Source organism: Colias eurytheme, chromosome 14, assembly GCF_061535395.1.
Source record: "Colias eurytheme isolate Ceu_HAF_F1 chromosome 14, ilColEury1 Martin Lab GWU primary, whole genome shotgun sequence".
In the NCBI taxonomy this organism is placed as follows: domain Eukaryota; kingdom Metazoa; phylum Arthropoda; class Insecta; order Lepidoptera; family Pieridae; genus Colias; species Colias eurytheme.
Genome location: NC_142993.1, coordinates 3,514,057 through 3,531,637, shown reverse-complemented (window position 1 = coordinate 3,531,637; position 17,581 = coordinate 3,514,057). Strand labels below are relative to the sequence as shown.

General features: G+C 31.2%; 1 protein-coding gene across 2 annotated transcripts in view; it reads left to right on the top strand.

The window, feature by feature from the left end:
- Positions 1 to 457: 457 nt before the first annotated feature.
- The window catches only part of LOC149902770 (monocarboxylate transporter 14), a 30,317-nt gene continuing 13,193 nt past the window's right edge, over positions 458 to 17,581 (top strand). The window contains exons 1-3 of one of the 2 annotated variants that reach the window (XM_090109282.1): positions 458 to 757; positions 11,454 to 11,572; positions 13,441 to 13,566. In XM_090109282.1, coding sequence (XP_089965408.1) covers positions 11,462 to 11,572; positions 13,441 to 13,566 — 237 coding nt within the window. In that variant the 5' untranslated portion in view covers positions 458 to 757; positions 11,454 to 11,461. Of the gene's footprint in view, positions 758 to 8,951; positions 9,060 to 11,453; positions 11,573 to 13,440; positions 13,567 to 17,581 lie in introns of those variants that run through there. The other variant, XM_090109281.1, reaches the window with a different exon arrangement.

The following is a 17,581-nucleotide window of genomic DNA, read 5'->3' as shown; positions in this document are numbered from 1 at the left end:
CGCCCCGGCTTCGCCCGTGGTACATATTTCGCAATAAAAGGTAGCCTATGTCCTTTCTCGGGTATCAAAATATCGCCATACCAAATTTCATGCAAATTGGTTCAGTAGTTTAGGCGTGATTGAGTAACAGACAGACAGAGTTACTTTCGCATTTATAATATTAGTATGGATATAGTTAACGAGACGAGAGATACCTAACGGATATCAAGTATGTCATATAAGTAATAATATGTATTTATAGTTTTTATGCTCTATGGGTCGTGAGGTAGAGCAAAAGTTTTATAACTTAGAGGGTATTGGGCAGAGTTAGGTCATATTGTCAATTAAAGCTTGTGACGTTTACTGACCCTCTGAATGCACAGGACGTACGCTGAAATGGAAACAAAATATTTTTTATCGACTTAACTACAACATGCTTTAAACATGGCCGTCGGTCGCCGGCGCCACTCAGTACATTCTCAACCGGCGACGGAGACACGCGCTACCGCACATTAAATATATTACGATAACATAAAAATAAATCAATTATATTTAAACTCAATGTGTATTGTGAATTAAAATTCCCGTTTTCTTCAAAATAAATACTATCACGTGTTATATTTTGAAAGTCTGAAAAGGCGGGAGTGTTAGCGACGCGTTCGCGTTTATGCTAAAAAGCCGGCATTTCGGAATAGGTGATTACTCGGTGGTACTTGTGAAGTTCAGGATTTTTAGATTTTGCACGGACAAGTCTCTACAATAGTGTCGGTGCATTAGGGTGAGTGACATCTAAAGAAGCTAGTTACAGCTTATTTTTAAACTTTAAGCACGAGATGCGCAGACGTAACTATTTTTGGTCCACGACACATCCTCACCTCTACAACAAATGTCATTCTCGAGTTTCAAAATATCGAGTATAATAAAATACAGGTTTTTGTTAAAGAACAATTAACAGTACTGAAAATAAATTGATATTCACGCTAGAGGAACATTTTTATACAAGGTTATATAAATACTTATTTAAAGTTATATACTTTTTAAAATGAGTTTAAAAGTTTAAATGATCTTTTAACGAGGAAACGATGTTTAATTTAGTTAGCGAGTATACATTAATTCATAAAGTGGGTTTGTTAGCATTTTAGCATGAAGAATGAACCCATACATATTGATTTTGCATAATAAACACTCAATGATACAGGTTTAATCTACGCGGTTTCATTTAATTAAGAGTAATCATAATCAACCAAAATCAAATTTTAATTGAATCACGTACTGAAAAAATTGCATGAGATTAAGTTATTAAGTATGTAGTGACTAGAAAAATTAAGTAACTAATAAACACTTGTTTTATGCAAATTGCAAGTATATCTGCTTCATACTTTTAAAACGTATCTATATATCTAATATTGAATTCTAAAGTATTGTTTTTATTTGTTAAGTATGTACCTAATTTAAATTATTATCATCAAATACGTCAATGGTCATGAGAAACTCAGTTGTGATTGCTATATTTGACCTTACCCTCGACTTCAGTTAGCAGATAACGTTGCTTAGTTCAAGCTTAACTGTTCACGCCAATTTATATCGTAACGTTTACTATATAAACAGTAAATTCCTATACACATATTTATTTTATGCAACACAAACATAACTTACGGTAACCAACATAAAAGTTGCAAGGAAAATTTTGATGTCAAAGACCTTTTGAAATTCAATAAACGAAGAGAAAGTAAGATCGTTTAGGTAGTCAGTTTGTTTTATTACCAATCACTATTCACAGGCTTTTTACGTTTCAAGAATAATGGTTGAAAATTGCAATAAAATGCATATATGTAGAGTTTTCGCATAGAACAATTTTAAGCAGCTCAAAAATGTTTATATTAATTAACCTTAGATTTTTGATTTCCTGTTAACTTCTAAGTCCATAAAATAATTTTCATTTCCGCTACAATTAATACATTAATATTAAATTAATAACTATAAAATACTTAAAATGTGGCTAAATAAATAAAATAATATATACTTAAATTAGAAATAGTTCCATTAGCGTTTATTTTAATTTTTGTTTAAATGATAAGTAGAGGGCAAGCGACGGTAAAGTCAATACAGATAGTAAAATTAACAATAGCTTTGGAGTCCGGATGAATTTCCGTTCCCAGTAGAACGCTAATAAGGATTTAAATGCATTCCTACCTATCGAGTAAATACCTACTACCTATCGAGGAGTAAATACTGTTACAAATTGAAGACGAAACAAATCCTTTTGAAACTGTTTCATAGAAGAAAGCTTTGTGTGAAGTTTAGAACGTGCAATGTGTCGGACTTGTCACAATTTGTGGGCAGTGCAGGACCATCTGTTTCACCCACTGAGCCTTGAAACAAAAAACTAGTTTCCAGTGAATGTAAACACTAAACACGTTACAAAGCTCATATTGTATTCGACCTTTACTGAAATGCATTTTTTATTTATTTACGTTCAGACAGGACATAAAACTTGTCAGGCTCAATTGAGACGGATTGGAAATTTATCCCGCACCTTACCGCTGATCGCGAAAGTTGTATGTTCCGATGTATTATATTATTAGTTACAATTTGCAATTCATAGTTCTAAAATTCTACAATTTCTTGCATGATTGAATTGATGTGCAATTGAACAATATCCGTATGCATGTATCCTGAAGGTAATAAGTAAGTAATAAAACTCATTAAATTATCATTTTCTAAGTATGTAATATGTATCTAGTAAATAGTAATATAATTATTGTTTCTGCGTAAATTATACTCAGTTAATATATCTATAATTTAGTGCGGTATTCCTAATTAATTAAATTTAGATAAATATATTTTATGACTTAATACATAGTGCGTAGGTACCTACTACGTAAATAATATATGCAATAATATGGAACAATGATGGAATAAATCAATATACAAAACATTTATTAGCTAATAAGGAAACAATTAAACTTTACTGTAATGAAGTCTGAAAATGAATTAAAACTGAGAAACTAATTGTTAAGTTAGTTTTGGACTTCACTATGATTTAGTGTTACATTGTAGTAGGTACATACCTTTAATGCAATAGTAGGTGAGTATTTAAACCTTAACCTATATTTTGTATAAATTAAAAACAATCAACAAAATAATACTTAATTCCATACTCTGGGCAAACATTTTTAATATTGCGTGCTGCGACTCACATGTTTGTTTGTCTGATAACATTATTGATATTCGAGATAAACGACTGGTTGTCAAATTGTACCTAAGTTGACCCCATTCCATAGTGTGTTTAGAGATTCATGTGAAACTGTGCCAAAGAATATTTTTGTAGCTAATTAAAATAAAATGCCCTATGCATTTCATATATAATATAATTTTTATAAAATTCTAAACTATATTTACAGATTTCAATTTTAAAGTACAACTTTTCGTTTAAAATAAAATACACGGCAGTCGATATGTCACTTATAAGAATTTCCTTATCTTTAAATTTCATTAGCAGGCTTAATTTTTGATCAAATAAAGGCTAATTCGCGCAGCTGATGAGATCATTCAACATTCAAAATATACTACTACTTGAACAAATGAGTATGACAAATTTAAACAAAACTATCTTCGTATGCTGAACCTAAAAACAAAAGCAATAATGTTAAAAAAATATCAAACGGACAATTAAAAAGTTAAAACATTCGAACAACTCCAAAGTTCCACAAAAAAAACAACGTGTGAAAAGTCTCAGGAATATTCCATAATGTGGATGGGATGTATCAATAGATGCTTTTTTTACAAAGAATAATGTTTTCTTAATTCCTAGAAGTGACGACCGCGATCCTTTACTAGGCGTGGGACAACTGTGGCGCTTCAAGTTCAAAAGAATTCTTGGGTTCACCGTCTTTGGCGCCAACAAATATGAATGGGCCATTCATTGATACCATTTTTTTCATTCACTCGAACAGAATGAATTATATTGCTGTGATAGTTTTGATTTATAGGACAAGCTATTTGGTGAACTAATAGGTAGAGTTTTTATACCATAACCTGCAATGTTTAATATTATACATCCCTAGTTATGTAAGTAAATGTATAATGTTTAATATGAATATTATATTACTTTAGAAAATGAATATGAACAGGATCACTTTGATCTTCATAGGCCACTGTTTCTTTTTTCAATAATTTTGTAGAGCTGCATTCAAAATATTATGCAAAAAGCTTCAAATAAATGGGCAGTATAATTTACTATATTAAAAAGGTACTTATCAAATAACTCATACTTTCAAGTCACAACATATAATACATATCTATTAAAAACACATAACATGACACCAAACTATCCAAACCTGTTTTCGTAAATAAAAACTAATATTGGCCTGGCCATGTTTATCTAGAAGCCAATATGGTTATCTGACCATAGGAAGTTAGACTGATAATAATTATTAGTTCTATCACACAATCTTTAAAAAAATATTTGGTTAACGTAGTACGTCATTACCATTACTCATTACATACTCTAACCACCAGTATAAATAAGAAGCAAAATGTTATTATAATATAGGTAATATATATACCTATAATATATATTTTCGATTACTTAATACATACATATAATAAATCAATTTATGTAGCAGCTGTGCATCCCAGTCTTGCCTGTGGCGTTTTTATATACAGATAATTTATATAATGTATAAAAAGAAAAGCAAAATTTTAGTGTTATTATTATTTGCAGTAAATATTTAATATTTTTAAATTATGCGCTTTATATCTCTAACACCTACAATAATATTATGCATGTAAGTCATATTGAATTTATACGTATTAAAGACTGTTTACAAACAATCCCTTCATAGACTGTAAGGTGATATAGGTTTTCCTTGCTTTTCCGTAATTTGCAAGTTACTACGACACCGGACAAACACTAGCAATAATACTTGTATTATTGCTAGTGTTTTGTTTTTTTTTTAATTCTCACTTGTAACGTAAGTATAACTATTTTTTTTATTAAATTAAATTACATAAGATAACTCATCGGAAAAATTCAATTACAATTTTTTGTAATTGTAGTTGATGGAATTGCGAGGAGTAGGTAGTACCTACTACCATGATAGACCTGGCACACTAAAAACTATTTTTTGCGCTTTTTTTTTTCGGCATATAGAATGAAAATTGAAATGTTTGTAAATTATGTAGTTAGTACTTGCTAGGAAATTTAATGTATTATCCCTTTTTACATGCTCTACATAAATGCATCTACATCTTTAAATTCAGTGGCTTTAAATGAGTTTCTGAATTTTTATTATATTTCTTTATGAACAGGTATATAGTTTAGGTACATACCTGTTCGGATTAAATGCCTTTCGTCTAAAACACTTGTATAAATGTCAAGCGATCATGGAATATAACCGTATAATTCATGAAAACCTGTTGCGATCAACTTGTATTTTACGATCTTCTGAAATGAATCTCCAATAAATAAGCAGTATTTCATTTTATAAAGGAATATATCATCAAGTAAAAGTACAAAATTTTCATCACGAAGGTATTAGGTAGCCCCGTATCCACTATCCACTTTTATTAAATTTTTAAACATAATATGTGTACTTTAATTTCTCTTTTACGCAGCTGTATTTGACAATTTGTATTTTCTTCCCATCCAAGTTTAAAAAATGAAGCTCCATTATAATTAAATGTGTCTATAATTAGCTAAGATCATTTCTAGTACCTATAAACTAGTTGAAGATATGGAAAGCCGCCGCGACCACATTTCGCGCAAATCGTTTGATTTACACGTAAGCTTGTGACAGCTGTAACTAGTTCGAGTAGACCGGGAGATACTGACAGAAAATTTCGAGTCATTTGTAACAGGATGGCGGTTCTACAGGGGTCTTAGTACGCAATGACAAAAAGAAAAACGATGGTGTGAACGCTGGTACCGGCGGCTTAGTCGCGTGGGCGTTAGTCGAACTCGTCGGAAAAATAGCGAAGTCAAACGATTTGTAACACAAAAATTTTAGAATTTACCGATAGCCCATAAAAAAGAAGTAGGCGGTAGTGTCATGCCATACTTTTCCGGTGTGACTTACAGCCCGCCATACCGACGCGAATGTGTTGATTTAAAAAAAACAATTCAACCATTTGTACCAGGCTAACTTTTGCACAGGTAACCATCGTCGTGCAGCCATTTACGAAAATCGCCATGCCATACTTTTCGGACGATTCCAAATGGTCGCCATACCGCCGAAAATCTGCAAATTTTTTTTTTCGCCGAACCATTTGTAACACCCTAAATTTTTTTTTCAAAAACTCCTGAATGATTATAAATAGAAGTGTGATAATGCCATACCTGTGGGAGGTGGCGAATGTGTATAAGATTTTTTTTTATTGTATGATTTTATTCGTATTTTGAACGATTTGTAACAGTATGGCATTAATCTTTCCTATAAGTTTGAGGTTCAACAAATATAAATACAAAATTTCAAAGATCTATGTGGTAGAAATCTTCACTTCTATAAATTAATAATAAATTTATTTATGAAGTATGGCAGCACTTTTTCCCCCTACAAGCAGAGGCGGCTCGTGACAAAATTTTATGGGTGTTCACTTGAAATAAAATACTGAAAATACATGGTGTAAATCAGTACAATTTATTAAAAAAAATATATATTATATAGATTCCGGGATTCAGGGATTCCGAAGACTCATCATGCCCCCATAAAGCAATTTGAAATGCACCACAAAATACGACACATCACACAATCTATTAACCTTCGTAAAATATGTCTGTTTTCATCGACACGGTCATTGAACTCGCGTATTGACTTTCGGTACCTACGCGGAATCTAGTGCTTTACGAATGTCTTGTCGTCCGATAGACGCCAATTGCAGTTCATTCAACAAATGGTACCGAGATTGTGAATGTTTTTTCATCTTGATTGAAAGATGAGCTAAGTCGTCAACGCCCGTTTCAGTCCAAGCACTCTCACCTCCGCCGGCCGCGCCCGCTTTAAATAAAAGACACGGAAAACAAAATAGTTTGTTGCTTTCATCACAAACACACAACCACGGTGTTTTCACATATTGTTCAGATTTAAACACACGCGTATATGTTTTCGTTTTTGTCGTACTTACATTTTTGCGTAAGATCAAGTTCAGGCCGTGGCGGTCCCTTATTAGCTTTACATTCAAGCCGAATTTGTAACGTTTTAACACACTTTTTAATGAACGCCACATTATAATTATTGTTCATTTTAACACTCACAAGTAATACTGATAACTACAGGCTATTTCAACACGTATTTTATAATTTTAATTAGAAAATTGCATGAATCGCGCGCGTGCATTGAAGTTGACTCGAGTGTTTTGTTTATATTATAGAAGTGGTAACTGGCAACCTCGCGCGCAATCGCTGTCCTGCCTGGCGGTAAAAACGAACCGGCAACGTTTGCGGGTGCGCCGCTCCGAATTTTGCTACTTTTCCATAGAAAATCTTTTGTTTCACGCGCAGGGCTCTGGCAAAACCCTCTCTTTCACTCCTATTGGATTTCGTATTAGGAAATGTACTAAATCTTTTTTCATTGGAGCGCAATCGTGAGCGCACCGCTTCGCGCGTTACATAATACAGTAGGTATTTACAGGTGTATGGGATGATGGAATGATGGATATATTCATTGGTATTAACAGTAGTTTTAAAGATTACGATTGATTTTAAATAGTAGATAATAATTAATGTTAATAATTAAATTAAGGATTTTATTATAATTATTTATGGGAGTTCACTGCACCAGCGCTCCTTAGGGCGAGCCGCCTCTGCCTACAAGAAGTATGGCAAATATAATAATGGTCACATTTTATCAAATACTCTCCAAAAATCTAAATGCAATACTGGTACAAAAAGTTTGGCGAAAAAAAAATTTTTTGCAGATTTTCGGCGGTATGGCGACCATTTGGAATCGTCCGAAAAGTATGGTATGGTGATTTTCGTAAATGGCTAGACGACGATGGTTACCTGTGCAAAAGTTAGCCTGGTACAAATGGTTGAATTGTTTTTTTTTAAATCAACACATTTGCGTCGGTATGGCGGGCTGTAAGTCACACCGGAAAAGTATGGCATGACAGTACCGCCTACTTCTTTTTTATGGGCTATCGGTAAATTCTAAAATTTTTGTGTTACAAATCGTTTGACTTTCGCTATTTTTACGACGAGTTCGACTAACGCCCACGCGACTAAACCGCCGGTACCAGTGTTCACACCATCGTTTTTCTTTTTGTCATTGCGTACTAAGACCCCTGTAGAACCGCCATCCTGTTACAAATGACTCGAAATTTTGTGTCAGTATCTCCCGGTCTAGAGTCGATCTCTATCAGATTTAATGACTAAATTGTACCAATTAACTACATGTTACATACAAATATTTAACTTTTCCTTTGCATTTTCAATATGGTCAGTGATGAAATTGTTCTACAAACTTCCGTATAATTTATCCCAAAGAAAATATTTAATTGCATCCAACCGACAATTTAGTTTTACACGAAAAATGGTTTCAAAAATATTTAAATTTAATATTTTCTCTTAAAATCAATTCAAATTATTTTTGTAACATGTTTAGTGAAATTAAACAATAAATATCTACAAAAAAATGATTTTAAAAAGAAAAGCCTTCGCAAATGTCTCTTGTACGACCGAATAATAATATTATACCTAGGTAGGTACCAATATAACAATTACCTATGTGGTTAGAAACCTGCATAAAAATATGATCATTTTGTGGTAACAAAAACTTCATAAGATATTTAAATCTAGTCCTGTAGGCTACTTCTGAAAAACTTAATACGCAGTATTCAGAACATTCATAGCAATCGCCAACAAAACCTGATTCTGATCACTAATGTGTTGAATGGCATAGAACTTGAAAATTTACATAACATTATGCGATATAAACATAATATTTTTCGAATAATTAACACAGTTACGTTTTCACTGCGGTACACACAAGTAGTCTGCTATTTTGCAAAATCTAATGTACTGGGAAATTAAATATTGGTTATTCCGACATCGCAAGACATTAGACAGATTATGAATAACAGTAAGTAGCATAACTCTTAGTACCTATCCTACGTTCATCTCGAATATTTTTATATCTTTATCATTTAAATAGGTTATCAATAAAAACACAACTATGATTGAGCAATGATCCGTAATCTTACCTTGAAAGCTCTGGAAGAATCGAATGATCATAATATTAGTATTTCATCTTGTGTGATAATAATTTTTAATCACACAATAGCATTAAAATTTAAAATAGTTCTTCTAATGTGCCTTCAATTAAAAACAAGTGTGATTGTAAAACATTTTACATTATATGCTAATAATAAAATACTTCATTATTACACAAAGCCAATTAAATGTTTATGGATGTGTCATGTGACTTATTAAGATTTTGCTTGGAATATTTCAAACAATAATAATTATACCTTGATTACAACAGAAGATAATACTTATTACTGGGTTCACATAAGGTTCAGATGATATATCTGTATAATAGACGCCAGGATGACGAGCTGCCGGAAGAACCACATTAACCAAAGTCTATCAAGATTACAGTCTTATTTAACCTTGTCATTAATTTTAATTACATTCCATATCAAATTGCTTTAACTGTAGATTTCACAAATTAACATTTTTTCGACCGAAATTTTAAAAGCAATTACCCTCATCGCTGCTCCCAGCTGCTTATTGAATTCGTGTTCTATCTGATTGTTTTTCGACAAACACGTAACTTGAACTGAATACGTATGCAGTCTTTCTGTGTTTTATTATGTCAGAAATGCTTCATGATTCACGCGAAGATAAGGCTAAAATTTCCATAGAAAAATGCCCATTATTCGCAATAAATATTTATTAATATTCGCTATCTTGTTTTCTCATATTTGACCTCTGACTGTTAACACTGCAAAGCAACCCCCGCAAGAGTAAACACGATAATTTACATTTCGTCACTATCAATTATCAACATACGTATAAATAGACTGAAGTGTAACTTAAGATATAAACAAGCTGCGACTTAACTATAAATTCTTTCATAAAATATGATGACTAGATCTTATTTACATACGTATAAAAGCTATTCTAATAACAATCTACGTATATCGAATTTATAACGTTAAATATTACTATTTATTTATAGAATCTTATCACGGATCCCCCCACTAACATAAGATAAATTAAAATACCAGTCGTTATATTTATAGAGCTTTTACCCTATTCTGTAGACTGGTGTAATGGCAATTAAAGTTATCGGAAGTTAATATTTTATATACCTATCATATTTCCATTTCAAATCCATATTAATTACCAATTAAATACGCAATAAATGAATACTTACTTAGGATCGATTAATTACTTTATGATATTTGCACGATAATAATAAAAACATATATTTGTTTTTTCAATATATGACGTAAAACTGACACAAAATCTATAAAATTGCGATGATTGCTTACGCCACAGCATCATGCCGACTCATTGATATAAGTTGTTGTTTGTTGGAATAATTATAGCTATAAAGGCAATGCAAAATATTTATCAATATTATGTATTATCTTGCTCGTCGTGATTTATGCGGCACTTACAGAAGGGTTACACGGTCATCGATCCACATAGGGCTTAATTTTTCCCAAGCGATAGGAAAATTACATACTTACCTTTACAAGGCGGGCTTTTCATCGTACTGTATTCTTGTGAATATTATTTTATAATAATATGATTTAATTCAAGTAAACTATTCTAATGAAACATTTTTTATTTTAAAGATGTTGGTAAAATAATTCTCATACTAAGGACATTCTCGTAGTAAACAATGATTTATGAGCATTTTCCATAATATTATCTTAAGTTAAAACGAAGTAAAACCAACATATCTGTAAACAATAGATCTATTTCTCAAACAATAGCTTTTATAGTTTCAAAATAAGTGTGAAATTGCATTGTTTAAAGTTCCGTCTAAGACAATATATTGAAAAGTAAAATCCAATACGTAATAAGTTTTCTGGATAGAACCAGTATTGACTATCATAGTCAGGGTCAATTAAATAGTTATTTGTTGTGTTGCGTCCATAATGCGACACATTTATTGTACAGCTGTGTCTTTAATTCTCCTCTATTCACGTTTACGTTTGCATTTGTTATTAAACAAGAAATAGGTACACGTGTCATATGATAATACGTTATAATATAATTATTTTCATACAATCTAAAATATGGTCATGTGGAAGGATCGTCTACCAATATTGATAGTTATCTCTCCAATTATATTATGCCATGCATATACCTCCGCGGCACGCTCATGGCTTTCTGAATAAACATATAAAAAAATCTGTAACACAACTCGATCATTACATACATAACCTATTTCTGAAATCCCATACATCAGATGATAAAGAAAGTGACCTGGTTTATTTATCACTTCATATTGTTGCAGTGGACACGATGGTGCAACGAGTGGCGACGGACGAGCGTCCGTTCGAGACCCCTTCCTCAGACGAGAGCGGCCTGGGACGGGACACTCCCACGGATGATTCCGAACCTGAGGCAGCTTTGGTAAGCAATGGGCCATGTTGTTGCTGGTATTCTTTGACTTCACTATTTTATATACTTTATAGACCGTATAGGCTGCTTACAAGGTATTTTTTATGGATAGGTATATACTTTACTAAATTGTGGAACTCTTGCAGGTATATGAGGTAATACCTGTTTAAGAATATATTTTTTCTGTAATGTATTATCAATAGTCTTTGCTATTTGGATACTGGCCGAAATCGTTTATAGATAATAAAATTAAATATCAATTAAATTATAAATGTCACAATAATACATAATATAGTCTTCCTGTCAATATACAAATTAATTCATGGCCATCTAATTTTGGACAAAATTTAATAAATGGACACGGCAGACATGTCTCAGTTTACGGATTTTTGCTATGAAATTAGCCTTATTCTATAATTCATTCATAATTGTGGTTGTTGGTTACCACATTTATGCCGTTGTTGTGAGCTTCGAAAAAGTGCAGTGGGATTGTAAAAAATCCACAAAAACACAAACAGATATCATAGAAACGAGGTCAGCATGTATAGAAACATGCAATTGTGATGATAACGCCTCTAAACTAAAGGTGTAAAGTTATAAAATATGCAAATGAAAAAAAAAATGAAAAAGTAGAAATGTACAGTGCATGCTATTGATAAAGTGATAGCAAAAAATGTCTGAATTAGCAAAGAAAATAAGAAGGAAAAGGAAATTGAGGAACATAGCAGAAAAAATAATTAACGGCTGCCTATTTTCAACGATTTTTCTTGCCTTTGCTGAGATTACTGTAACCTTGTTGCTGTTGATTTTCTAGGATTATTTACTTGCAATTGAATAATGGCTGTTTTAAGATTGTGGAACAGGAGAAAGGAAATCGCAAAAAAAATTGGAACGTTTATTTTAGACTCGCTTATTTGGGCGACTCTTATATTTGGAACATATATTCTGGTGGCTTTTTAGGACACTGAAATACTACTTTTTGATAAAAATACATTTGCAACATGTAACTCTAATAAACGATAGCTTTGCACCAAGAAACATGTTCTATTACTTCTAATTGCTCTATGTACAAATATGATTTTGTAAATGGCTAGTAACAGTGGTAGCACTAACGATATTAGGTGATTGATTATATAGGTGAAATGGATCAAATTTCGATGACAAGGTCACTATGTCAGAAGCTTTTTTGAGGCTATTCTTAGTCTAGTTACTAAATGTGTTACTAAAGACATCTTATACCTACGTAATAATTTTTCACCAGCTTAATTTTTGCAGTTGGTAATTAAATTACTACATTGCCATTTGTGAATCCGTCTCACTTCTCAATTAATAATAATTTCTATATGAAATAAGATGTTCTTTATGAAAGCAAATTTTATTAAGCTGTGCGAAATAAACATGTCAATATAAGTCAAAATTTGGCAACAATACAAATCAGAAGTTTTATAGATGCAATAATATTAAAACTAATTTAAAGTTAATAGTATCTACCTCTGACGATTACATCAAATGAATAAGAAAGCTGGAAAATATTAGTGTTTTTCTTCATGTCTGAAACAATATTTTCCAAGGATGCTAAAGGAGATTTCCCAGTTACCCCCACAACCGAAAGTGATGAAAAATTATATCAGTTAGAAGAGAATTGCGTAAATTATTTATTTCTTTTTCATTTAAGTATCTAGATGTTAACAAAATATAACTTAGCATCAAATAATCAGTTATTAGTTAGAAATTGTATTTTCCAGCATAAAATTTCTGTGATGAAAATTTCAACTACATTGCAAGGGTAAACAAACAAACTCAGTTTGTAGTATCAGAGTTACAATTAATTATATATAATAAATAATAAAATCCAATTTCTATGTAATGTTCATTTTCAGGTTGTACCTCCCGATGGCGGTTGGGGCTGGATGGTGGTAGCGGCTTCATTCATGTGCAATTTTATCGTCGATGGAATATTGTTCTGTGGAGGAAGTCTTCTTAAACCCATACAGACGGAATTCAATGTAAGTTATCAACTTTAGCTTCAACTAATATAAAGCACATTTCAAATAAATGCAGTTTATATCACGAACTTTTGCATGCACATGTAACGACGATAACGATAGTCTGATCTTACCCCTCTTCATTATTATTTGTAAATAAATACGCAGATACCTGGAACCCTAATAAAATAATCACAAATTAATATTAATCTTCAATGAATGACTTGCAAAATCTTTATTCGTTTATACGTTTAGCATTTAACGAACACCTCTATAAATCGAGTATAATAAGAGTAAAAAAAGAAAAACTTTAATATTACCGGTCTTCCTAATTACGAATTCAAAACGAAACAATCTTGTGACGACTATTTATAAGTGACTGACCACACCCTCGTACGACGCTGCTGTTCTCACGTCACAAACGTGCCTCCATATTAATATGTTATTACTTATTATATATTATATAGCTAATCATTCAGTGTTTAAATGCGTTTAAAAATATAAGCCATTTGCATTGGACATATTTTTCTAGAACTAGATAATTTATTCAATCTACTTCGGTCGATATCTGACATGTTATAATTGGTTAAATTATCATGTTTTACTTTTGCTATGTTCATGCTTAAAAGCTTAAAGATACTTATTTATATTATGTTACTTATTAACTAATAAGTTACATAATTAATTTAATTTAATTAGTTAATAAGTAACATAATATAAAGGATTTCATTCAAAATATAAATAAAATAGGTAGATAATATAGAGTTAACTATGTCTAAATTTCTGTTTATTTAATCTCTTTATAAAATCCTGTTTTAAAGATAACTAGTCACTACGTATTTAAAATGTGTAATACTCAAATCTTATAAGCTACAATGATTCTTATATGCTTTAACAATGAGTCATGCTTACCTAACGAGGCGTTAGCCGTCACGCTTAAATTTAAATTTTAAACTTACGCACATGACTGATATGCATAGACGCATTTTATTGTTCAAAGGCTTTTTCTACAGTAATAATAACCATCAAACATAACTCAGTTATAGTCCAAGGTTTCAATAAATGTAGGTCGCTGCAAGATTGAATACTAATTAACGAGTAAGTGTGAATGGATTGGTAGTTTAAAAATAATCGGACGTTGGTCCACTTCTCTGGCAGGTGATCTGCTGTAAATGACAACTAATAAGATGCTAATTTCTATGAAAAATTTAGTTGACTGTCAGCTTAATGCAGATAAAATATTTAGAGACTTTAATTAACGCTATACTTTGTTACGTTGTTTAAATATTAGTAATTTTTTTTTTTTTTGTTATTTTATTATTAAGTCGAATTTCAATTTAATGTGCATATACGTCAATCGAACATTTCTTATACTTTTGAAATAATTACATTTTTGCAACGACACTAATTGTTATTTTTTTGTATCCACTTTTTTCCTTATAGAATTTTATAGCTCTACAAATATCGAAATCTTAATATCACTTAGGGATTTTTGTTTAAATGGGGTTGAATTATCACAGAATGCGGAGGTTCCAAAAAAAAATAAAATTAAAAATTGTTATTTTCCAATGCACGTTTAGGTAACTTATTTTCCAGAATATTTAAAAACAATAAAAGGGTTTAGGTGTTATTGTTTTGGATTTTGGAACTCAAGTTCACAATTACCATAAAGTTAAGGCCAAGGCTTCATCGCGTTTAACCTTCATTCATTCATAGAATTCATTTATCTAGTTATAATGTTTTTCTCTACAATTGATTTAGCATCCAAATGCAAAATTAAAGAGGAAATATGTAGAGGATTTTTTATTTACATCCAAATGTACTAAGTAAATTAATATGAGCTTTCACCTAACCTGTCTATTTGGACTCGATTCGAACGGTCATTTTAATAATTGAAATGTCATTTATCATTAACAATTTAGAATTTAGATCAATATCAAAATGAAACAATTATTCTCCGACACTGTTATACTATGTACAAAAAAATTGTCAAGACTTGATTTCAATTAAGGCGGGCACAATCTAGATAACTTTTAGTATCTATTTTCTTAAATATAAATATAAAAAGTCACTAAAAAGTCAAGGACGATGATCATGCATGCTTGTCAAGCCTGCAATTACGTGAGCAGCCAGCCTCAATAGTGGACAGACGTCAAAGAAACTTGCTGGCGACGACGCGACGTTCAATTAATTACGCGGTTTACGCCATATCAATACGAATGCGTGGAATTATTCCATTTCCACTTTCTCAGGGTTGCCTCTGCGTACAGTCTATAATTAAAATGCGTGCTCAGTACTCAATATTTATTGCTAATACTTACTAGAGAATGTTGTTTACGGTCTACCTATATATATCCAAGAGCAATGCTACGGGTATTTTTACTACCATTGCTGATGCCTGATACCTATAAGTTTTTACAAAAGTTTTCACAATTTTCCTGTATACTTAATTCTCTAGTACGTATATCATCGTGGACTATTTCGTAAATAAGTAAGAAAGAATATCATTAACTTTGATATTTTACCATGTTAATAGAAAGTAACATGAAAATACATTGACCTTTTTATGAAAGACAAATCGTAAGATTAAAAATAAACGAGATAAATCAGCTACAATACTACACGCAACTATTGGGAGTTTGCCAAACAGACAACACAAACTATTTCAAGGAAAATGTTGTAGGCGTGAATACAGATTTTCGCAATGCATTGTTAACTTTTTACAAATAAAAAATTAAAAAGTGCGTACGTAGGCTTTGGTTATTTGAGTAAATAATCAAACTAGGTACGTCGGTATATACATTAATTCTATTATCAGTTAATTTAAATAAGTCGCATGTACCTGCCAACATATTAGCAATTAAATTTGCAAAATTAATCATGTTCCATAAATACTTATATTCTTACGTTAAGTACGTCTGATTTAATTTTGTTAAAACATTATTTTTTTTCCTATACCAGTGACAATGCCTTGACAATGACTTCATAATTTTATATGACAAAATAACCTAACTTAAGGCTGCAGTCTAGCAAAATTGCGTTTTCAACAAGTTATTTGACAATTTTTTCCCGGCTAATGAAATGATAAACTGAATTTTTTTTTCTTGTTTATCAATTAGTGTTATATACGCAATGCGCGTGAATTTTTTCACATTTATAAAGTTACTTTATGTTACCTTAATCAGGCCTTCAAGATAAGTCTCTTTCCCCCAAAGACATTTCGAGCTAAGTTTGTGCACTCACTACGTTGCAACCGATTACAATTTACACAATCTGATCAGCGCATTATTATCCTTATATAGTCGTTATTAAAAACTGCTGAATACAATTGCCGAAAAACTTATGATTTTCTTAATTAGAACGTTATAAATTCATTAAATTTCCCATTTTTTGCCTTACAAAATCTATTGATAAATACTGCTAAAAGTTATTTTTTCCATTAATTTATTCGAGTTGGTTGAAGACCAATGAGTATTAATCCTTTAAAAAAATTTTTTTTGAATTTTGATAATTCTTTAAATATTAAAAAAATATTTAAAATAATTAGGAAAAATCCTAGCGAATTTCTTTAGTCGCGCTCCTTGGGCCGGAGCGTTCTGACGTGTGCTCTACGCTCGATTTTCCTTCATACCGAAGTGAAAGTTGCTCTACTTCATTAAATTTAATATTTTTGTTAATTGATTATTTTTATCTTAGTTTTGTGCAAATATTCGTATTTTTAAACATTTGATTTCGATATGGAAAATAAACGAAAAAAATACGCGTGTAACTACTAGAAAAAAAATTATCTTCGAACATAAAGTTAATGAAACCAAATAGATTGCAAAGGTGATTGGCAACAATTTCTTTATTTTACGGGGTGTCAGTAAAGGGATGTATATTTCTTTAAAACTAAAGTAAGCTCATAAATTTTCTTATAATATAATTTTTTTGAAGTTCCAAAAATGTTTATTCGTTTGAGAAATACGAAATATAATATAAACTTGTATTGAGAACTTGAACTTCCCAAGTTCATCCGGGGAAATCCCCATACGGG